The 24,790-nt window shown below is 36.5% G+C and overlaps 1 protein-coding gene across 6 annotated transcripts in view; it reads right to left on the bottom strand.

The window, feature by feature from the left end:
- The window catches only part of DNAAF4 (dynein axonemal assembly factor 4), a 70,662-nt gene extending 47,716 nt beyond the window's left edge, over window positions 1-22,946 (bottom strand). For 3 of the 6 annotated variants that reach the window (XR_008299162.1, XR_008299163.1, XM_027067301.2), the window contains exons 1-3: window positions 22,352-22,945; window positions 21,859-22,006; window positions 18,722-18,855 (exon numbers count right to left, since the gene is read on the bottom strand). Coding sequence is in view for 3 of the 6 variants with exons in the window: in XM_027067301.2 (XP_026923102.2) it covers window positions 18,722-18,855; window positions 21,859-22,006; window positions 22,352-22,639 (570 nt within the window). In the remaining 3 variants the exon portion in view is untranslated. Of the gene's footprint in view, window positions 1-18,721; window positions 18,856-21,858; window positions 22,007-22,351 lie in introns of all 6 variants that reach the window. The other 3 variants (XR_008299164.1, XM_027067302.2, XM_027067300.2) reach the window with 3 other exon arrangements.
- Between the last annotated feature and the right edge of the window lie 1,844 nt (window positions 22,947-24,790).

Raw genomic sequence — 24,790 nt, 5'->3', positions numbered from 1 at the left:
ACAAAGTAAATCCTATATGTATGTTAAATAATTTTCCTGAGGGATAAGTCCAAATAAATGGAGATAAATGCCATGTTCCTAGAGAGAAATCTCAATGTAAATATGTTGATATTCTGAAAATTAACTTATAGAGTCAATGTAGATCTAATCAAAATACCACCAAAACTTCTTAGGAAGCTTTGTAAGTAATGTAAAAATTACCTGCAAAAAATACACACACACACACACACACACACACACACACACACACACACACACACACATAGTTATCTCAGAGGCATGAAGGGGTTGGCAATTCCCATACACGAACATCAAGTATAAAGCTGGACAAATCTATCCAAAACAACCATTCTGGAGCACAGGAAACTAACCAAAGACAGCCTGCAAATTGAGAAGTGTTTGCTCTAGAATAAATGCTAAAGTTACAGGTAAGAACAGTGGGAGGCTTAGACCTGTCTGCCTGAGGTTGCTCCAGACCACCCACTGCCAGCAGGAATAATGAGACTGGCAGTTCTGCCAACATAAAGCTAGCAAAAAGAATCCAACAGCTTTGTTGGCAAAAAGGGTGGACTCATTTCAGGGTGGGGCAGCAAAAACCCATGGATTTGGTGGATAAAAGTGATGGACTTCATTGTGAATAAATAGGGAAATTTTGAAGTTGGTAGAGGTCCTGGTTAGGATAAGTGCCTAACTAGTCAGAAAATTAATAGAAAGATCATGTAAATGAGAAAACCACAGAAGGTCTACGAAAAGCTTACAAGTCTGGCTAAATGGAAAGGTATGTATTTATTAGGAAGACCTGAGAAAGCCTGGCATAAAACGAAACCAAGGTGAGGTGCCTGGCTGGCTCAGTTGGTACAGCAGGTGACTCTGGACCTCGGGGTCGTGAGTTTGAGCCTCACATTGGGTGTAGAGATTAAAAATAAAATTAAAAAAAAAAAAAAGTAAAACCAACAAAGAGTTGAAAACTGGCTCCAACTTTGAATGTATTCTAAATCCTACCCACAGACCAATCAGCAAAGGGTGGTAGCCTTTACCACCTCTGCCCATATCATTAGCTAACAATTAAGCTATGCAGACACAGGAAAGACCTCTAAGGAAGCCAGCCTAAAGAATAAGAATTAAAAAACTTAGCAGAGACATCAGCAATTGTGTACTACAAAGGAGACCAGAGTGATTTCACAAAGTACAGGCAAGTTACTAAAAAATAAACAGCCCTCAATAAATAAACTAACAAACAAGCAAAAAAATACAACAGGACCCAGAATTCCTATAATCTATTAACTAAATGTAAAGGGTTTTTTTTGTTGTTGTTTTTTGTTTTTTTGAGAGAGAGTGTGCTCACCCACATGAGTGGGGGAGGGGCAGAGGGAGAGGGACATAGAGAATCTCAAGCAGGCTCCATGCCCAGGGCAGAGCTCAATACAGGGCTCCATTCCACAACTGTGAGACCATTACCTGTGCTGAAATCAAGAGTTGGATTCTCAACTGACTGAGCCACCATAAAATGTATACTTTTCAATCAATAATATTTCAGAAAACAATTGATAAAAATTTCTCAAATTTGATGAAAACATGAATCCATAGCTCCAATAAGTTCAACAAACCAAAGTAAAATGAACACAGAGATATACCTGAATACAACTTAGTGAAACTGCCAAGTTAATACAAGAGCCAAACAAAGGAAAATCTTGCAAGCAGCAAGAATAAGACGGCTCATCATGTACAGGAAATGACAATACAAATAAGACTAATTCCTCATTAGAAATGATGGAGGACAAAAAAAGTCAAACGCCATGTTCAAAGCACTGACAAAAAATATATAAACTATGAATTCCATGTCCAGCAAAACCACTCTTCATAAATGAAGATGAAATAAACACATTCCAAGATAAATAAAACTGAGAAGATGTGTTGTTAGCAGACCTGCCCTACGAGATATACTCAAAAAAGTTCTTCAGCCTAAAAGGAAATGGCACCCAACACTAACACAGATCCATAAGAAGGAATGAAGAATATGGGAAATGGTAAATATGTGCATAAATATAAAAAACAATACAAATGGATAAACAAAATGTGGTATATACATAACAGACCGTTATTAAGCTTTAAAATGGAAGAAAATTCTGACACATGCTATATGTGGATAAACCTGAAGACATTATGCTAAATGAAATAAGCCAGTCACAAAAGGACAAACATGGTATGATTTCAATGACATGAGGTATGTAAAGTAGTGAAATTCATAGAAACAGAAAGGAAAATGGGTATTGCCAGGATCTGAGGGAATGGGGGAATGTGGAGTTATTATTGTTTTATGGGCACAGTGTTTCAATTTTGTAAGATTAACAAAGCTCTGGAGATGCATGGTGATGATGGGAGCACAACATTAATGTATTTAAAGCCACTGAGCTTCAAAATTAATGATTAAAATAAAAATTTTATGTTACATATATTATATCACAACTTAAAATAAATTTAAAAAGATAACGCAATTCAACATCCATTTATGATCAAAATTCTCAAAGTGGGTACAGAGGTGACATACCTCAGCATAATAAATGCCATGTACATCAAGCTCACAGCTAACAAGATACTTGACAGTGAAAAGCTGAAAGCTTTTCTTCTACAGTCAGGAACAAGACAAGGATGCACACTTTCACCACATTTATTCAACACAGTATTAAAAGTTCTAGTCAGAGCAAGAAATAAAAGGCACCCAAATCAGAAAGGAAGAAGTCAAATTGTCACTATTTGCAACAGACATGATATTATATATAGAAAATCCTCAAGACTCCACCAAAAAACTGTTAGAATAAACAAATTCAGTAAAGTTGCAGGATACAAAACCAATGTACAAAAATCTGTTGCATTTCTGTACACTAATAATGAGCTATCAGAAAGAGAAATTGAGAGAGCATGGGGTGCCTGGGTGGCTCAGTTGGTTAAACATCTGACTTCAGGTCATGACCTTATAGTTCATGGGTTCGAGCCCCATGTCAGGCTCTATGCTGACATCTTGGAGCCTGGAGCCTGCTTCAGATTCTGTGTCTCCCTCTCTCTCTGTTCCTTCCCCATTCACACTCTGTCTCATAAAAGTAAATAATACTTAAAAAAAAATTAAAGAAAGCAATCCCATTTATAATTATATCAAAAGAACAAGGAGGTAAAAGACTTGTACACTGAAAACCATTAAGACATTAATGAAAAGAAATTGGAGAAGACACAAATAAATGAACTAAATTAATTGAACCAAGGAGGTAAAAGAATTGTACACTGAAAATCATTAAGACATTAATGAAAAGAAACTGGAGAAGACACAAATAAATGGAATATTCCAGGCCTATGAATTAGAAGAATTAATACTGTTCCAGTGTCCAAACCATGCAAAACAATCTACAGAGTCAATGAAATCTCTACGAAATTCCAATGTCCTTTTTCACAAAAATTGAAAACAACAATCCTAAAATTTGTATGGAACCAAAGAAAACCCTGAATGACCAAAACAATCTTGAGAAAGAACAAAGCTGGGGCAGCAAGCCCACAGATTTCAAACTATATTACAAAGCTACAGTAATTAAAACTTACAAGTATGGTATTGGCATGGTGCCTAGGTGGCTCAGTCAGTTAAGCTATCAACTGTTGGTCTCAGCTCAGGTCTTGATTTCAGGGTTGTGAGTTCGAGCTCCACACTGGGCTCCATGCTGGGCATGAAGCCTACTTTTTAAAAAATAAAAGTATGGTACTGGCATAAAAACAGACACACAGATCAATGATATAGAACAGAGAGCCCAAAAATAAACCAATGCATATACGGCCAATTAATTTATGATAAAGGAACCAAAAATATATAATGGGGAGAGGACAGTCTCTTCAATAAATGATACTGGAAAAACTGGATATCCACCACATGCAAAAGAATAAAATTGAGCCATTACCTTACACCATACACAAAATTTAATTCAAAATGGATTAAAGACTTGGATGTAGGATCTGAAACCATAAAATTCATAGAAGAAAACACAGGTAGTAAATTTCTCAATAACTTGTCATAGTGATTTTTTGGATTTGACACCAAAAGCAAAGGCAAGAAAAGCAAAAACAAACAAGCAGAATTACACCAAACTAAGAAGCTTCTGCACAGCAAAGGAAATCATCAACAAAACGAAAACAAAAATCTACTAAATGAAATATTTGCAAATTAAAATATCTTATAAGGGGCATCTCAACACCAAAAGTACAAACCATCCAATTAAAAAAAGAACAGAGGATCCAAATAGACATTTTACCAAAGAAGACATACAGGTGGCCAACAGGTACATTAAAAAATGTTGAATGTCACTAAATACTAGGGAAATGCAAACGGAAACCTCAGTGAGGTATCACCTCACAGCTGTTAGAATGGCTAGTATCAAAAAGGACAAGAAATAACAAGTGTTGGTGAGGATGTGGAGAAAAAGGAACCCTTGTACACTGTTAGGAGAAATGTAAATTGGTGCAACCATTACGGAAATCAGTATAGAGATTCCTCAAAAAAATTAACAATAGAACTACCACATGATCCAGTAACTCTACTTCCAAAGAAAATGAAAACACATATTCAAAAAGATATACAATGCCCCTCCCCATCTTTACTGTAGCATTAATTACAACAGCCAAGGCATGGAAACAACCTAAGTATCTACTGGTGGATAAATGGATAAAGAAAATATGGACTATATACACAACAGGGTATTGTTCAGCCACAAAAAGGAATAAAATTTTGCCATTTACAACAACATGGATGAACCTTGAGGGCATTATGATAAGTGAAATAAATCAGAGAAAGACATACCATGTGATCTCACTTTTATGTGGAATCTAAAACAAACAAACAAACAAAAAACCCTTAAGCTCATAGATACAGTGAACAAACTGGTGGTTACCAGTGATGGGATGCTGGGTTAGGCAAAATGCATGAAAGGGGTCAAAAGGTATAAATTTCCAGTTATAAAACAAACAAACCATGAGGGGAAAAAAGTACTGCTGATTTATTACATTACATTGTTTAATCAAGAAAAAAGATAATACAGACTTTTTTTGGCCTTTATTCTCTTGATTTATTTAAAACCCTAAGATTTTTTTTAAAAGCAGTAAGTTTTTATTTAATGTTTTTTTATTCCAAGTCTTTATTTAAATTCAAGTTAGTTAACATGTAGTGTAGTATTGATTTCAGGAGAATTTAGTGATTCATCACTTACATACAATACCCAGTGCTCATCAAAACAAGTGACCTCCTCAATGCCCATCATTCATCTAGCCCATCACCCACTAATCTCTACTCCAGCAACCCTCAGTTTTTTCTCTATAGTTAAAAATCTCTTTAAGATGGTTTGCCTCCCTGTTTTTATCTTATTGTATTTTTCCTTCCCTGCCTCTATGCTCATCTGTTTTGTTTCTTAAATTCCACATGAGTGAAATCATATGGTATTTGTCTTCTCTGACTCATTTTGTTTAGCATAATACACTCCAGTTCCATCTACATTGTTGCAAAAGGCAGGATTTCATTCTTTTTGATTGCCAAGTAATACTCCGTTGTGTGTATATGTATGTGTGTGTGTGTATATATATATATATATACATATATACACACTACATTTTCTTTATCCATTCATCTGCCAATGGACATTGGGCTCTTTCCATACTTTGGCTATTGTTGACAGTGCTGCTATAAATATGGGGGTGCATGTGCCCCTTCAAAGAAGTATTTTTGTATTCTTTGGATAAATACCTAGTAGTGCAATTGCTGGGTCGTAGGGCAGTTCTATATTTAACAAAAAGCAATAATTTTTAAAGTACAGTAATATGTACTGTTGAGTTATAACAAATACATATACCTAAATGGCAAAGCAGACCAAAGAGAGGGGGAGATAACAGAGTTTTATTTGAACAAACTTGCTATATTTTACTGGAAGAGAATCAGTGCTTACTTGAAGTGGATTGTTAGAAGTTAAAGGTGCATATAGCAACCACTGAAAAGTTTTACAACTATATATACATATATATATACATATATATATTTACATATATATATGTATATATATATATATGTAATAAAAGAGCTCTAGTTCCAGTTTTGACACGCAGAAAGCTTAGAGGTTGTTACTCCAATCCTTACAACAACAAAAAAAAAGATGGACAAAGTGAAAAACAACTAGTTTTCTTGGACTCATTAGAGAAGTGAGCTGCAGGGCAAACTGTTAGCCTGAAATCTGGACAGACAGGTATATCCAAAACACACAAAGATGTAATTGCCTGTAGCAAAAATAACTAGAGCTATAAAATAGTAGGAACACTTAAATGGGTCATTTTGACAAAATACTAGAACTGAAGGGTGGACTAGCAGGACTACTGATAAAGTGTTTGAGGCCACAGTCTTGAGAAGTGCCCCTATATTTTTGTGGGCTTCACCTTCAGAAACCACATTAGGCTACATTGATGAAGCTCTGAATATTAACTTTGTGTCTCTGGCAGAGGGAGGGGAAGAATAATCATTGTGGATTACAGAAATACCCAGAGCACTCTCCTTAACAAAGATCTACTAGCCAGAGTCAAGGACCTTGCCAGAGTGGAAGTCCCTTATCTCTGCTGGGAAAGAAAATCCCTCCCCCTTCAGTCTTCTCCAGCTTTCCTGTCCCACTTATGGGGAGAAGGAAATAGTCAGTAGTCAAGGATTCAAGAAAATAGACCAGGAACAGTGCAGTCAAGGAAGGGAATAGGAGGCAGTGGGAAAAAGCTGTCTCACTGGAGGAAAACTTGAAAGATCACAGCTCCAAGATACAGGCCCATGGAAAAAGTGATATTTAACTGAAAGTCTATGAATGCTTCTCTTCCCTTATAAATTTACTACCATACCTAGGGGGTTCCAGGATAATGACAGTAGATTATATAAGAGAGAGTCTTATGATAAAAACTCTTACAGAAGAGGAATAGAAGCCCAAAGTCAAAGGGGAGTTCAAAAAAACAAAACAGACACCAGAGGCCTCTGATACCAACAGCTACAGCTAACATTAAACATAGCCTAAATCCCAGCCACATTAAAATAAATCAGCCTAATAACCTGTTTCTACTACCTGATATAACATGTATAGCTTTCAATAAAAAATTGCAAGGCATGCCAAAGGCATGTATGTTTACATACATATTTAATGTTATATATGTTACAAAGTTCCCATTTGACTAGACTTCAAATTCATGGGAACAAAACTAAAAGAATTGATGCAGAAAAATTATTTCTCAAACCAGATTTGGACTAATGGAAATGAGTTAATATATTTTTATATCCTACCCTTTATGTTTTCCTTTCTGCTCAGTAATAATTTTGTTCATTTCTGATAACAGCTTTTACAAACAGTTTCCTTTTTAGAGATGCCTAAGTGCATTCTGCTACTTCCATCTCAAGACTTTGCTGTTGAGAAGATTAAGTACCATCTAACCATTTCAGTTCTTTCCATTTTTCTCTCAACAAAAGTATTTTTGCTTCCACACTCTCTTCTTTCCAAGGCTAACAAATATCCTAATGGGTAGAATGAATGAATGAATGAATAAATGAATGAATGAATGAATGAATGAATGAATTTTAACTACACATCTGGAAAAGATGAAAAAGTTTGAAGTAAACAAAAAAATGGACATGTATGATTGCTGAAAGTATACTTCTATACAGATGTTGTGAATCTGGGATACACTTACACAAAAAGGATGTAGGTCAGCACACCTGACAAAATGTACATATAAGAAAAGCAGTGTCAGAGATACTGTCTTTTCTGATGACTACCTGTTAATAGCTAAAGTTAATTTCTCATATGCTTAGAAATTTGGTAGATTTACACAGAAAATTAGTAAATTATTATTACAGAAAAAAGAAATTAAAGGTAGAAACAGTAATCATCAGAAGGTAAGTGTTGCACCTTTTTAAAAAAATGTTTTCTTATTATGAAAAATATGCATTTATTATGGTGAGAACACAGAAAATACAAAAGAAAAAAGAAAAAAGAAAAAAATTACTAGTGATCTCACTATTTTCTATTCATTTTCTATTTTCTATTCATTTTTTAATTATAAAAATAAGATTTTATATAATGATCTTTTCAAACTGCCAAATACACAGATATGCTACAATAGTAACTGAAATGAAAAAGCCAATCTTTAAATCAAATAGAATTGCAAAGGCCCCAGAATAGCCAAAATATCTTGAAAAAAAAAACTTGGGGGGCTCATACTTTCTGATGACTATAAACAACAAAATGAAAAATAACAAGTTTTGGCAAGGATGTAGAAAAATTGGAATCATCACATATTGCTGAAGAGAATGCCAAATGGTACAGTCATTATGGAAAATTGTTTGGTGGCTCCTCAAAAAGTTAAATGTCCCAGCAATTCTACTCCTAGGTATATACACAAAAGAATTGAAAACAGGTACTCAAAAAAATAATTATAAGTGAACGTTCATAGCAGTGCTATTTACAATAGCTAAAAGGTGAAAAGAACTTAAATTTCCACCAACTGATGAACAAAGAAACAAACTGCGGTATATCCATACAATGGAGTATCATTCAGCTATAAAAATGAATGAAGGTCTCACCTATTTTACAAAATGAATGAGGGACACCTGGGTGGCTCAGTCGGTTGAGCATCCGACTTCAGCACAGGTCATGATCTCACAGTCTGTGAGTTCAAGCCCTGCATCGGGCTCTGTGCTGAAAGCTCAGAGCTTGGAGCCTGTTTCCGATTCTGTGTCTCCCTCTCTCTCTGCCCCCTGCCCTGCTCATGCTGTCTCTCTCAAAAAGTAAATAAACATTAAAATAAATAAATAAATGAACTCAAAAACATTATGCTTAGTGAAAAAAGGCAGATACCAAAGGTCATATATTGTATGTGAAATGTCCGGAATAGACAAATCCATAGAGACAGAAGGTAGACAGGGACTACAGAGGAGGATAGAATAGTGAGTGACTGCTAATGGGTATGGGGTTCCTTTCTGAAGCGATGAAAATGTTCTGGAACCACATAGTCATGATGGTTGCATAACTTGTAATTAAGCTAAAAGCCATAGAATTGTATACTTTATTTTTTTTAATACTTTTATTTATTTATTTTAACTTTTTTTTTACATTTATTTATTTTAGAGAGAGAGACAGAGCATGAGCAGGGGAGGGGCAGAGAGAGAGGGAGACACAGAATGTGAAGCACGCTCCAGGCTCTGAGCTGTCAGCACAGAGCCCTATGTGGGGCTCGAACTCACAAACCGTGAGATCATGACCTGAACCGAAGTCAGACACTTAACCGGCTGAGCCACCCAGGAGCCCCCAGAATTGTACACTTTAAGAGTGAACTGTACAGTGTATGAAGGAAATCTCAAAGCTGTTATTTTTAAAAAAGGAGTAAGTGTAGGGCAAATGATGGGATAAGAGAGGAAAAGACCAATCAAAAATAAAGGTTCTGCTTACCAACATCTGAAAGAATTAAAAATGGAGGAAAGGGGAATGGGTAGGTTTCAAAGATACATTTCACATTAAAATGGCATTGAGGACCAAATCAAAACCACCATGAGATACCATCTCACACCCATTAGGGTGGCTACTATCCAAGACAAAAAGTCATACAAGAGTTAAAGAATATTCATTAGCTCAAGTATATTTTCTGACCACAATGGCATGAAAGTAGAAATCAGTATCAAGGAAAACAAAAATTAACCAATATGTGGAGATTACACATTACTCCTGAACAACAAATGGGTCAGAGAAGATATCAAAAGGGAAATCAAAACATATATTGGAACAAATGAAAATGGAAACACAAAATACCAAAACTTATGGGATGAAGCAAAAATAATTTTAAAAGGGAAGTTTATAGTAATAAACTCCTACCTTAAGAAAAAAGAAGGATCTCAAATAAACAACCTAACTTTACACCTTAAAGAGTTAGAAAAAGTAGAATAAATTAAACCCAAAGTTAGTAGAAGCAAAAAAATAATAAATATCAGAGCATAAAGAAATGCAGTAGGGCCTAGAATGATAACAGAAAATCTCAGTGAAACTAAGAGCTGGTTTTTTGAAAAGAAAAATAAAATTGAAAACTATTAAGCTAAACTAAGGTAAAAGGAGAGAAGACTCAAAAAATAAAATCAGAAATAAAAGAGGACACATCACAACTGACAACACAGAAATACTAAGGATCATAAAAAAGTAAAATGAATAATTATATGATAACAAATTAGAAAACCTTAAAAAAAATGGATAAACTTATGGAAATGTACAACCTACAAGACTGAATCATGAAGACAAAATCTAAACAAACCAGTTATAGGAGAATGAATCAGTCATCAAAAACCTCCCAACAAAGAAAACTCCAGCATCAGATGGCTTCAGTAGTAAATTCCACCCAACATTTAGAAAAGGATACATACACATTTTTGAAAACCTTCTAAAAAAGTGAAGGGGGGGAACACTCCCAGACTCATTTTATTAGGCCAGCACTACCCACATACCAGTCAAATAAGAACACTACATGAAAAGAATACCATAAGCAAATATCCCTGATGAATATAGATGCAAAAATTCTCCACAAAATATTAGCAAACCAAATTCCAGAGTACATTGAAAGGATTATACACCATGACCAAATGAGATTCATTCCTGAGATGCAGGATGGTTTAATATATGCAAATAAATCAATGTCATACATCAGTTTAACAAAATCAAGGATTAAAATCATTTGGTCATCTCAATAGATGTAGAAAAGCATTTAGCAAAATTCAACATCCTTCCATGATGAAAACTTTCAACAAATTAGATCTATATGGAACATAGCTCAAAATGAGAGCCATATATGACAAACCCATAGCTGACATCATACTCAATAGTGCAAAGTCAAAAGCTTTTCCTCTAAGATCAGGAACAAGACAAGAATGTCCATTATCACCACCTCTACTCAACATAGTACTGAAGTCCCAGCCAGAGCCATTAGGCAAAAAAAAAAAAAAAAAAAAAAAAATTAAGAAAAGCCATCCAAATTGGAAGGGAAGACATAAAAGTGTCTAGATTTGCAGGTGACATACAGAGAAAACTCTAAGAACTCCAAAAAAGAAAAAAACAAAAAACAAAAAAACCCTGTTAGAACCAATAAATGAATCCAGTACAGCTGCAAGGCACAAAGTCCATACAAAAAAAAAAAAAATCAGTTACATTCCTACACTAACAACAAACTATCAGAAAGAGAAAATAAGAAGAAATCTCATTTACAACAGCATAAAAAAGAATAAAATACTTAGGAACAAATTTAACCAAAGTGGTGTAATATCTACACAATGACAACTACAAAATGCTGCTGAAAGAAATTGAAGACACAAATAAATCTTCAAGGATTGGAAGAATATTGTTAAAATGGCCATGCTACCCAAAGTGATCTACAGATTCATTACAACCCCTATCATAATTCCAATAGCATTTTTCACATCAATAGAAAAAACAATCCTAACATGTGTATGGAACCAAAAAAGATTCTAATTAGTTAAAGCAATCTTCAGCAAGAAGAACAAAAGCTGGAGTGTCATACTTTCTAATTTTAAACTATATTACAAAGCTAGAGTAATCAAAACAGTATGGTATTATCATTAAAACAGACATATAGATCAATGAAACAAAACAGAGTGCCCAGAAACAAACCTATGCATGTATGATCACCAATTTTTAACAAAAGCACTAAAAACGTACAGACGAAAAGATAGTCTGTTCAGTAAATGGTGCTAGAAAAAAATGGATATTCACATGCAAAAGAATGAAACTGGATCCCTACCTTACACCACACACAAAAACAAACTCAAAATGGATTAAAGACTTGAATGTAAGATCCAAAACCTAAAACTCCTAGAAGAAAATATAGGTGATAAGCTCCTTGACATTGGTTTGGAAATGGTTTTTTAGATTTGACACCAAAAGCAAAGGCAACAAAAGCAAAAATAAGGTGGGACTACATCTTAAGAGCTTTTGCACAGCAAAAGAGAACACCAACAATATAAAAAAGTAATGTACTGAATGGGAGAAATATATGTAAACCACAGAGCCAATAAGGGATTAATATGCAAAATATAGAAGACTCATAACTCAATAGCAAGAAAATAAATAAAAACTTTTAAATGTACCAAGGACCTGACTAGTCATTTTTCAAAAGAAGATATACAAATGACTGACAGATATATATATTCAAAGGAAATGAAGTCACTATCTCCAGGAGATGTCTACACTACCACGTTTAGTGAAGCATTATTCAAGATAGCCAAGATATAGAAACAATCTTCAGAATCCATTGACGGATGAATGGATTGAAATGTGATATATGTATATATATATACACATGCACATTCATTCTGTTCATTATACACACACACATTCATTCTTTTCATTATATACACACACATATATATACATACTATGCATGTTATATATAACATATATACTGCATGGTATCATTTATACATCAAATTAAAAAAAAAAAATTGAACTCACAGGAACAGAGTAGAAAGAATGGTGGTTGCCAGGGGCTAAGGGGCAGGGTAAATGGGGAGGAGTTGATGATAGGGTACAAATTTTCAGCTGTAAGTGCTGAGATCTAATGTAAGGATAACTATATGAAGTGATATATGTGTTAATTAACTTCACTAAGGGATTCCTTTCACAATGTAAATGTATAGCTAATGTTCACATTATATACTTTAAATATATTAGAATTTTGTCAATTACACCTCAGTAAAATTAAAAAAAAAAAAAAGAAGCTTAAAAATAAAGCAAAGCCACCATGGTACACTTTGAAGGAGAAACAAACAAAACAAAGTGTATTTGGTCTGTAAAACTTGTCAATAAGAAATATCAAAGACAGGGGTGCCTGGGTGGCTGAGTCAGTTGAGCGTCCAACTTTGGCTCAGGTCATAATCTCGCAGTCTGTGAGTTCAAGCCCTACATAGAGCTCTGTGCTTACAGCTTGGAGCCTGGAGTCTCCCTGTCTCTCTGACCCTCCCCTGCTCACACTCTCTCTTTATCTCTCAAAATTAAAGGAACATTTAAAAAATTTAGGAAAAAAAAAGAAATATCAAAGACAGAAAAGGTGAAAAATAAAATTCAAAAGGAATAGTGATACAAAGACTGGGTATATGAACAGCATAATTAAGTGTCTTATGATGGCAATAACTGTTAATAACAAATAAGGTAAGAGAATGAAGACTTCACATATAAAGAGTTGGTCAAAGGAGTTAGAACAGGAGTTACCAAAACAACAGAGCCCTAAAGATGGGTTTATAGGGAAAATGCTAATTACCTAAAAGGAAGAAACAGGATTATGAGAAAATCTATAGGGCTAACAGGGTACTGACATATACTGAAAGGAAAGAAGATGCAAAAAAGGAGGGGCTGGGGGATACAAAAACTGATAGGAACATTAAAATTACTAATAAAGGGGCGCCTGGGTGGCTCAGTCGGTTAAGCGTCCGACTTCGGCTCAAGTCACGATCTCGCGGTATGTGAGTTCGAGCCCCGCGTCGGGCTCTGTGCTGACTGCTCAGAGCCTGGAACCTGTTTCAGATTCTGTGTCTCCCTCTCTCTCTGACCCTCCCCCGTTCATGCTCTGTCTCTCTCGGTCTCAAAAATAAATAAATGTTAAAAAAAATTTTTTTTAATTACTAATAAAAAATAGAATAAAAGTGGCCAAGTAGTTCCTTGTGGTATTTTTGTATATTGTACACTCTTCCAATAAACAGCGTATGTGGTTTCACAGATAAGAATTTTTTTTAACATTATTTTAGATAGAGAGGCACAAGTGAGCAGGAGACAGGGATGGATGGAGGGATGGAAGGATTGAGGGATGGAGGGAGAGGGAGAGAAAAAGAGAAAGAGAGAGAGAGAAAGAGAGAGAGAGAATCCCAAGCAGATTCTGTGCTGTCAGCACGGAGCCTGACACGGGGCTCAATCCCTGGGCCCCAGGATCATTACCTGAGCTGAAATCAACCCCCACAGATAAGAACTTTTTAAGGCACTATAGTATAATCTAGACAACTCCAGAAAGCAACTCATACTTCATCTGCATGATTAGGCAAAATTTGTTTCACAGGTTGAGATTTCTGGGTTTTATCTTTAAGAAAAAGAAGAAAGCACCTCAAAATTGATCTACCTAGGCTAAAAGTTCAGAGGACAAAAGTCAAGTAGTACTTACCCTGAAGTAGAAAACAAAAGGAAAACTCAAAAGAGAATAGGGCAATCTATAAAACAAAATAGTAAATAAGATAGGAAAACTAGGCAATAGCAGTCAACACTGTCCAATAGAGCATGTTTCAGATTAGTTTGGCATCTGTATTCCAAACTTTCATTAATCACCTCAAAACCTATAACTCTGCCTCAATCTCTTTCCCTCTTGCCTCCTTCATCCTGAGGGGTGAAAAAAAAAAGGATTCTTTTAACTACCTGTGTACTTAAGAATTTTCCAAATACTTAGTTATTCCTTAGCCCTGCCCTCTAGTGTCAAAAGATAAAATATCCCGCAGGGCAACTGGGTAGAGCAGTTAGTTAAGCATCAGACTCTTGATTTTGGCTCAGATCTCATAGTTGATGACATCAAGCCCCGAGTTGGGGGTCTGCGCTGACAGTGTGGAGCCTACTTGGGATCCTCTCCCTGTCTCTCTGCCCCTTCCACTTCTCTCTCTCTCCTTCTCTCTCTCTCCTCCCCCCGACTCTTTGTCTCTCCAAAGTAAATAAATATTTAAAAAATATATCCTGCTATTTCTTAAGAGTAATTTTTTCACTGGTTCACTTTCATCCCACCCATTCCATCATCATCAATTCCCTGCTTTGGTTGTATTATCAACCTTTCCTTTACTGGCCTCTTATTCAACAGTAAATATGTTCAAAGTCTTTCCATCTTAAAAATACAAAAGTTCTGCCTCCACACTACAAGCACTTCACACTCAATAGCCAGAATGAACTTTTCCAAAATACAAACCCTATTAATTTGATATTCTTGCTGAAAATTGCTAAAGAGTGCCCCATTACCTTCAGGCAAATTTTCAAAATATTAAGATTTTATTTCTGACCAACAAATGTTCCCTCACTGTGCCACTTTCTGTCATGTGCTTATTCAAGCTGTCTGCAATTTTTCCATTTATTCTCCAGGTACCTGTGACTCATTCTCCAGTATTGGGCACAAACAACACTGCCTCATATTTCCTGCCCATACTCTCAGACTGAGATACCAGTCTTTTGTCAGTGTTCTCTTTTTATCCTCCCATGACCTCTCATGCATCCTCTGGTGCAATCTGTTTTTCTCGCCTGTCACTTTCTCTGTACCATGAGTAAACTGAAAGTGAAGACTGACTTGTTCAACTCTGTAGCAACACCTTTCACAGTATTCAACAAATGACTATAAAGTGAACAAATGATAGATCAGCAGCAAAGATAGTGAAGAGCTGATCCTGTAAAATAAGTTTGAGGCAACAAAGACTTCATGATTCATGTGAACAGGTGTCAAACTGATTATCATTTCTAATATCACTTTATAACATCTAAAGCAGTTGTTTTATGGGTTTACAAGGGAGCCAACAAAATAGCCTGTCTTCCACTGGGCCTTGTTATATGCCGATGTAGATCATCAGCCTAGGATAAAATAGACACAAAGAAAATTCAGTGCTAAAGATGATGCAGACAGATGGAATCAGAGCCTTGAATGAACTACATCTGATCACTGCTTTATCACTGAACTTGCAAAGTGGCCCCAAATTCCTCCCATCCCTATATGCATGCCCCTTTACAATGTGATTTAATCACTCTTTCCTAGAAGAGGTGTAGTCTTTCTCCAGCCCTTGAATCTGAGCTTGCGATAGGACATATTTTGGCTAATGAAACATTAGTAAATATGATACAGCAAAAGCTTTAAAAGCGCTTATTCAAGCTTACCTTCCAGGCAAGGTTTCAGACACTTGAGCAAGGCCATTCTAGAATATCCAGCCATAACAAATCCAGCCCCAAACCACAAAAAATGCCTCAGCAACATACAGAATGTTGAGAAATAAGTATTTGTGCCTTTAAGTCGCTAAATTTTGGATAGTTTATTACACAGTGTTATTGACTGGGTGTTTCTGTGCCCCCAAATTAATCTGTGGAAGCCTTAATCCCCAGGGTAGCTATATTTGGAAAACAGGCCTTTGATGAAGTAATTAAGGTTAGATGAGGTCATAAGGGTGGGGCCGGATAGAACAGGATTAGTGTCCTAGTAAGAGGGGACACCTGATTTCTTTCTTTGTCTCTCTCTCTCTGTCTCTCTCTTTCTCTTTCTCTCTCTCTGCCAACTGCAAACCAGAATAGACTCCTCACCCGAAACTGACTTTGCTGGACCTCAATCTGAGACTTCGAGACTCCAGAACTGTTAGAACTGTCTGTTGTTTAAGCTTTCCAATCTGTGGTGTTTTGTTATGGTAGCCCAAGCAGACTAATACAGCACAGTGAACTGACATTATAATGAGTCTTAGCACCAGCCCTGCTAATTATTTTTAAAAGATTACTACTAAAAACTGTTCTTTTTTGAGATGTAATTCAAATTTTAAGTTAATTTTTGGTTTCAGCTAATAACATGTTGCCTTTTGTTGTTGTATCTCTTCATCTACTCTTACTGAACCATGAAAGTTCTTTTCTGAATGTCTAACATCAGACAGAGTAAAAAAAATCTGTGTCTGTCCATCAACCTAGAATGTTGCTACTGTCACAGGGTATTAGAGCAAGGTATTCACATTAATTAATTCAAATATTTGAGTACCTACTATTTAACTTGGCAATGGCTATAATAAGGAAGAAAGAAAACATAATCCCAACTCTGAATTCTATTGAAGGAAAGAAACAAACAACATGGACAGTTTGGAGTAAAGGCTATAGACTTACCATAGGTTCTATCCACTTTAACATAATCTATAGCTTCACATTTTATACACTAACACCCCTAAAACCATCTTTCCAAATACCAAAGTCAGGCTTTCAGATATCAGTATACTAATAACTTTGAGACATAACATGGTGGTACTGCTAGGTTTATTATTTTACCAATACAGCAGAAGGCATACCATTATTTAACTATTTTATTAGTTCAGTAAATATTTGTCCGTTACCACAAATTTTATATTATTTTGCTTTTATTTTTTAAAATTCAGGAAAATGATAAAATCAAAAGGCTGATAACAGCAATAACACAATAAAGAAAAGATGGAACTCAAATATACTGAAAGCAGGAATCTTTGGTTAGCTGACCATGTGTTCAGTTTTCAAGTAAAAGACAAAGTATATAACCATAGGCACACGCACGCACGTGCTCTCTCTCTCTATACATATGTATACACACACACACATATATATAAAGTCAAGTAGAAGTAATGAAAGAAGTGGAGAAACCTTTGGAATTATGAACTGTTCATTATGAATAAAATAGTAGTAATCTAAATACAAAAGAAGAGACTTGGATCCACAGAGCTCTTCATGAAATGCTAGTTATAGATTCCTTAATCATTTCAAGATGTCAACATGAGAATAGAGATAAGAAATTACTTGCAAAGGGGTGCCTGGGTGGCTCAGTTGGTTGTGCATCGGACTTCGGCTCAGGTCATGATCTCACAGTTCATGGGTTCATGGGTTCGAGCCCCTTGTCGGGCTCTGTGCTGACAGCTTGTCAGAGCCTGGAGACTGCTTCAGATTCTGTGTCTCCCTTTATCTCTGCCCCTCCCCCATTCATGCTCTGTCTCTGTTTCTCAAAAATAAATGTAAAAAAATTTTTTTAATAAAAAAAATTACTTGTAAAAATTAGTCAGAATAGGTAAATCTATAAAGACAGAAAGTGGATTACTGGTTGCCTGGAGCTGGAGTGGATGGGAGGAATGGTGAGTGACTCCTAATGGGCACACGGTTTCTTTTTGAGGTGATAAAAATGTCCTAAAATTGATTGTGGTGATAGCTGCACATCTCTAAATATACAACAAACTAATAAATTATAAGCTTTACATGAGTCAATTGTATGGTATGTGAATTATATCTCAAAAAATAGATTGCTGATTAACTTGAAAGCCTCAACAGTTAAAAAAAGATACTAATATGTCAATATTTAGTGTTTAACTGGGCTCTTTTTTAAATTTTTTTAAGTTTATGTATTTATTTTGAGAGAGCAGTGGGGGAGGAGCGAGAGAGAGGAAAAGAGAGAGAATCCCAAGCAGGCTCCCCAATGACAGCACAGAGTCCAGAGCCTGATGCAAGGCTTGAACTCAGAAACTGTGCAATCATGACCTGAGCCAAAACCAACAGTCGGACCAACTGAGCCACTCAGGCACCTCAAGACTCTTCTTGTTTTAAATAATCATGTCCATTATTTCAAGATTTAAAAATAAGTAAAACACTTCTATCATACAACCTTACCATTTTTTTACTACCTTGGAAAAAGAACATTCTTCCTGAAACAAGTAAATCTATTGTTCAATCTTTATATCCTCCATTTTCATATAGATTTTCAGGAACACATGTAAGTGTAGATAGCCTACATAACATAATAAGTCCTATAACCAAAGCATGAACAAAGACTTGAGGAAGTACAGTGATTGTAATAAATTATCCTTACACAGTTTACTATTATCTCTTTAATTAGAGGACTTTCCTATCAATCTGCAACTTACCTGCATCATAACATTTAGTGCATATTTTTGATCTTCTCGCCTTGCTGCAGCCTTTGCTTCTGTAGCTTCTTTTGCTCTTTCTTGTGCTTGTAAAATAGATTTTTCCCTTATTCTTTGCATCATCTCTTTGTCAACTAAAACATAAGAAATATCACTAAATTAGGATTATGATGAATGATTTATTTAGGAAAAAACTGTCTGACATACTGATCCAAGATGAGATTTTGGGAGGGACCCAACTTCACATGGAAAAATGAAAACATTTTTCAATATTAAACTGGCCAAGAAGCTAACATTAAAAGGCAAGCAAGCAACTGTAACAGCAATAAATTACTACAGAGGGAGATAATGACGGGGCGTGGGGGAGGAGGATGAGAGAAAGTAGGAACAACAGAAAAGGTGAATAAGATGGGAACAATGAGGATGGGGAGAGGGACATAAAAGTGAGAGAAAGGGTAATGAAATGAGAGAGGGAAAGAGGTGCAGAGAGGGGGAGGGGAAAGGATGGAGGGAAACGTACACATTTATCCCCCTCCCTCTCTGTCAAGAAACCAGGACTATTTGCTTATAAACCTAATCACAATAAATATCACATGAGGTCTCCTACAAGAGGAGGGTTTTTTTTGTGATGTACTAACATGTGCTTCTTCATTAATGCATTAAATAATATATAACAACAAGTGTAATAAATACTATACTCTCAAAGTATTTTAATGAGTATAAAAGATAAAGGTACTTGTGATATAAATGTATTTGTGATATTTGTATTTTTGATACAACTCTTGTCTGTTGCCTACATTCATAGTTGAAGGGAATGCTAAATTTCAGTGGAGGTTCAATTGAATTAGGGGCAATCCTCTCTCTCTGCAAAGATAGCTTTGCTACTATTCTTCCCTTCTAATCTTATATTTTAATAAACTTTTGCCTGTTGTTCCAAAAAAAAGTATGGAATTAAAAACAAATTTTAAGTCTACTTATTTATTGGGGGGACGGAGACAGGGAGGGGGAGAAGGGGAGAAGGGGAGAAGGGGAGAGGGGGAGAGGGGAAGAAGGGGAGAGGGGGAGAAGGGGAGGGGGGAAGAGAGGGGGGGAGATAGGGGGGAGAGAAGGGGGGAGAGAGGCGGAGAGAGGCAGAGGGAGGCGGAGAGGAAGAATCCCAAGCAGGCTCCACACTATCAGTGCAGAGCCCAGCATGGGGCTCAAAACCATGAACTGTGAGATCATGACCTGAGCCAAAATGATGACAAATCAGATTTTTAACTGACTGAGCCACCCAGGCTCCCCTGGAATTTTAACTTTGAAAGAAACTGTCTTAAAAAGAAAAAAAAAAAAAAGCATGGCATTTTTATTCATTCAAGATCTTGACTAGGGCTTAAGGACTAAAATTAAGTCTGAAGCCTCCCCCAACCCACTTCCTGTTTAATAACAGAGTGGAGACAGCTGGACCGGCTTTAAGGGCAAAAATAATTAAAAGAACCTACTTTCACTTCTAAAAAATGAAAAATATACCAAGAAAGAAGTCAGGAGGAAAAAATGGAGCAAATATGTTTTGAATAATGAGGCAGGCTTGGCATATAGACTGCAGTTCCACATAATTTATGTGAAAACCAGTATTTTTAAAGAAATAATTTCACTGAATTGCATGTGTAACTGAGTTTGATTTCTAAAGGAATCTCAAACCTTGTTTCTGAAGTAAAATCAATGTTCATTACTTGTTATATAAGCTAGTTTTAAGACTGTTCTGATTAGTCTAAATCAGAGGTTGGGAAACTACGACCAAATCTGACCTGCTGCCTATTTTCCATTAGCACACAAGCTAAGAATAATTTTTATATTTTTAAATAGTTGAAAAATCAAAATAATATTTTGTGACATATAAACAAGATAAAATTCAAATTTCAGTGTCAATAAACATGAATGGTCTATTGGCTGCTTTTGAGATCATATGGCCCATAATATTCAAAATACTATCTGGTCCTAAATAGAAAAATATTTCTTAAACCTTGGTTTAAATGGTCAAAGTGTGGAATGGATGACCATAAGACCATGAAAAAGAAGAATCAAGTAAATGTGCAATGAAAGCAGATGTAAAAAACAAAGAGGAAGATCATGGTTAGGAAAGAAAAAAAAACTCTTCAGTTAGTCTGGCAATCACTAAAGAATTAAAGTAACCTCAGTATGGTAATCTACCTTAACCAGTATTTTCTGAGCTGAACACCAGACTTTAGAGAAAAATCTACCTGGTCCTGGGGATTACAAAATTAAATTCCACTGCAAAATACCAAGAAAAGAGTAATATCAAGAATGATATTCATCTCCCCATTCTCAGTAATTCCTACTCAAGGCTTAACGCCAGAGACCTAAGAGAAATTTCAGACAACAGATATAAACCCCTAGAATATAAGACAAGTACATCAGGGAGGAAGGAAATAAAGGTAAAGCAGTAAGAGGGCAATTACTGACCCACAAAGCCAATCTTGGTAGAAGAACAGAGTACTTATTAAGGGAATAGAGAACAGGGAATCTCAGCTTTGTACATTATAATCCCTGGGAAGTTTTTTTGAAACTGCCGATACCTGTGTCGCACCCCCATAAACTGATTTGATTGAACTAGGCTGAGTTTCAGACATCTGTGTTATTTAAAAGTTTTGTAGATGAGTCAAAGAATCACTGCTCTAGAGTCAAACTGCTAGGGCTGCAGTTCCAGTCTGCCACTTACTTGTTGTGTGACCTGTGCCAATTATTCAACCCTTCCGTGCCTCGGTAGCCTAACCTTAAAAAAAAAAAAAAAAAAAAAAAAAAAAAACTGGCAGGGCAGGGGATGGTAACCTAATAGGGTGTTCCTAGGATTACCAGATGTGTTAATGCCTACACAAAATAAGGTCATATCAAGAGACCTTAGCCTCTGAAGATACAAGTCCACATCTGCTTGAGAACTAATACAAATGCGCTCTAACTTTTCAATTATTCAATCTTTAATTTATCTTAAGTGTCAGCTGAAGCACTGTATCATTTAAACCATGTTCATGTTCCTATTTTTCTTCTACTAGAAAAACTGTTCTGAAAGAGAATTTTTTTTAAAGGTATAAAATACAAAACACACAACCAGATGAACACCTTTGAATAAAAACACTTACCACCTGACAGTGAAAGGGTTTCCCACATGGCCACTTCTTTTTTATATAAGGTGAATATAATAGTGTCATTCCCAATCTTGGCTTTGCTGTTCTCATCATCTATGGGCGCACAGAGAAACACTTCAAATAAAAATGGAGGAAAGTTGACCTATTTAGAAGTGGGGGGGGGGGGGTAAACGGAGGTTAATTTAGTTACACAAAATAAAGACTAAGCCTTTAAGAAAAAAAAAAAGGGATAGGGGCCAAAATCATTTTCTGACATGCCTGCTATAAATTTATTCGAGGTCCCATAAGATTAACAAGGCATATGAGGAAATCTTAGATAAGAATAAGGTCTGATCTGATGACATCTGTCTAAAGATGAGGTGTCACTTGATGGAATTCGGTTTGAAAAAATAGAACTAAATTTTAGGACGCTTATTTGCAACAACGCGCCCATGGAGTCTTCGGATCACGTCCCCGAGTGCCCTTCAGGCACAGCTCGAGTTCCTACCTTCAGATAGTTTTCCGTGCAGAACACGTCCGCATCTCTGACGGAGACGCCTCGGAGGGGCACAGAGATAAACACCGAAGTCTTCGTCTGCTGCCAGGTGTAATCGCTAACCTGCAGAGGCATCTCGGGAGGCGGTAGTAACCGAGGATTCGGCTGTTTAGGACAAGCACCTGCTCGGTTGCTAGGGAAGCCGGGGTTACCAAGCGCCAGCCCTTCCGGGTCAGGCCCGGCTGCGGCGCCCCGCGTTCCCAGCGTGCCCCGGGCGCGCCCCTTCCACCGCCTTTTCATCGCCCCGTGAGCTTCTCTTGTGACTGCCGGGGCATCTTGCCGCCGGTGATGCCACCTCTCTGGCTCTTATCCGGTACCTGCGGTCTGAGTGAATCACCAAAGAAATAGGCCTTCGTCTTAAGAAAAAAGGCTTGCGCCTGTGAATGGAAAAAAAAAGGGGGGGTGGGTGGGAGGAGGAGCCTGGGTGGCTCAGTCCCTTAAGCATCCCACTTCAGTTCAGATGATGATCTTAGGATTCTTGGGTTCGAGTCCCCTTGGGGATCTGTGCTGACAGCTAGAAGCCTGGAGCCTGCTTTGGATTCTGTGTCTTCCCTTTCTCTGCTCCTGCTCTGTCTCAGTCTCAAAAATAAACATTAAATAAATAAAACAAATAAAATAAAATAAAATAAAATTTAAAAAAAAGAAAAGAAAGAAAGAAAAAGGAAAGAAAAAGATGTGCCCTTACTGGAAAGAGTGACCTGGGAGAAGCAGGTGTGAGCCCATGCGTCTTGCAACACTGGCCTTTTGTTACTATGGAGGCTGTCAGAACATCATTTGGTGTTCCTGTTTTGGAGATTTCCTGATCAGACCGATATCCTGGCCTGGGAGCTTGGCCTTACTCTTGTAGTGCTCCAAATCCTATCAACCTTAACACCACCAAAAGAGTGTAGATCGGGTTCACTCCATGGTTTGAGACCTAGGGAGAAATCACTCTATGACTCATGTGACAAATGCTTGGCTGCAACTAAGCTGTAGGATAGCGTGGATTTGCATGGGTACATTTTACAATTGCTTAAGGAGACTTAGAACTTTAGCTCCGGAAGGAGATATGAAAGTGATGTAGTTCATCCTGCATATTTAAGGAATCTGAGGCCCACACACTTAACCCTCTGCCCACATACATGAGTGGCAGAATTGTGATTAAAATTATGATCTCTTAATTCCTATTCCAATTATTTTTCTCCAGGCTACTTTCTCTAGACTCAGATTATAAGTTACTGGAATTTGATGCTTAAAAAAGAAGATAAGAACACAATGAATTTACATGAAATTTAAGCACCTATGAACTACTTGCCACCTACAGATTTGGAGTTTAAAGTTTATTTATTTTGAGAGAGAGAGCAGGAGAGGGACAGAGAGAGAGGGAGAGAGAGGATCCTAAGCAGGCTCCACACTGTTGGCACAGAGTCTGATGGGCTTGAACTCATGAACCATGAGATCATGACCTGAGCCATAACCAAAAGTCAGACGCTTAATTGAGCCGTCCAGTCACCCTGGATTTGGATTTTTAACTTTTTACTTTTGCAGGCTTTTAACACAAATTTCAAGCCTCCTGAAAATTTCCCTGAGGAAAGTTTAGAAGCAGCAGACTTGAGAGAAAAAAAAAAAATCTTGTCCCCCAAACAGGACACCCCTCAGTACCTTACCCAGTTTTGTCAGGGGTTTATCATCTCAAGGTTCTCTAACTTTGAATACTGGGAGCCATTCTTAGATTTATTTTCCCTCGTCCTTACTTTTGGCATTCTCTCCCCTTTGGTTCTATTCTTACTCTTACCATTTTGTTTCAGACTTTCTATGCTCCAAAAGAGAGGATTTATGCATTTCTTTCATACAAAATTTTAAAGTCTAGATTCTCTATGTAAAAATACAAGTGAGAAAATGTACGTATGGAAGATAGTAAAAAGGATACTTTGTGTTGTTTGGGGCTCTAAAAAAATCTGTTAGCAATCACTTTGTTAAGCACATACATACCTCTGCATTTAAATTGTTCTCCAGCCTACCACAGTCTTACTAAACTTTCTGCACTGTGAATGAATTATCCTTTAAAAAAACTTGATAAGTTTATTACTGAATGATTGCATCAACGATTACCAATAAAACATTAACTTTTACACATTGTTTTATGTACTTATCTAAACAGTATTTCACAAGCCTTGAAACATTCAATCTTAAAGTCTTAAACTATTTCTTATGACATTTTAAAAACAGAAAAGCTCTAATTTAACCCATACATAAATAGAAGTTTGATATATGGCAGAGATGGCTCTGCATGCAAGTGGGGAAAAGCACAGAAAGGAATGGCTATTGAATACATTGCTGCTAGGAGAAATGGTTACCACATGGGAAAAAAATGAGATTAGATTTCTACATGCATATGGCGTCATACATACA

Source organism: Acinonyx jubatus, chromosome B3 (genome assembly GCF_027475565.1).
Source record: "Acinonyx jubatus isolate Ajub_Pintada_27869175 chromosome B3, VMU_Ajub_asm_v1.0, whole genome shotgun sequence".
Classification (NCBI taxonomy): domain Eukaryota; kingdom Metazoa; phylum Chordata; class Mammalia; order Carnivora; family Felidae; genus Acinonyx; species Acinonyx jubatus.
Note: the sequence above shows the minus strand (reverse complement) of the source record. Positions and strands in the feature narration are given on the sequence as shown.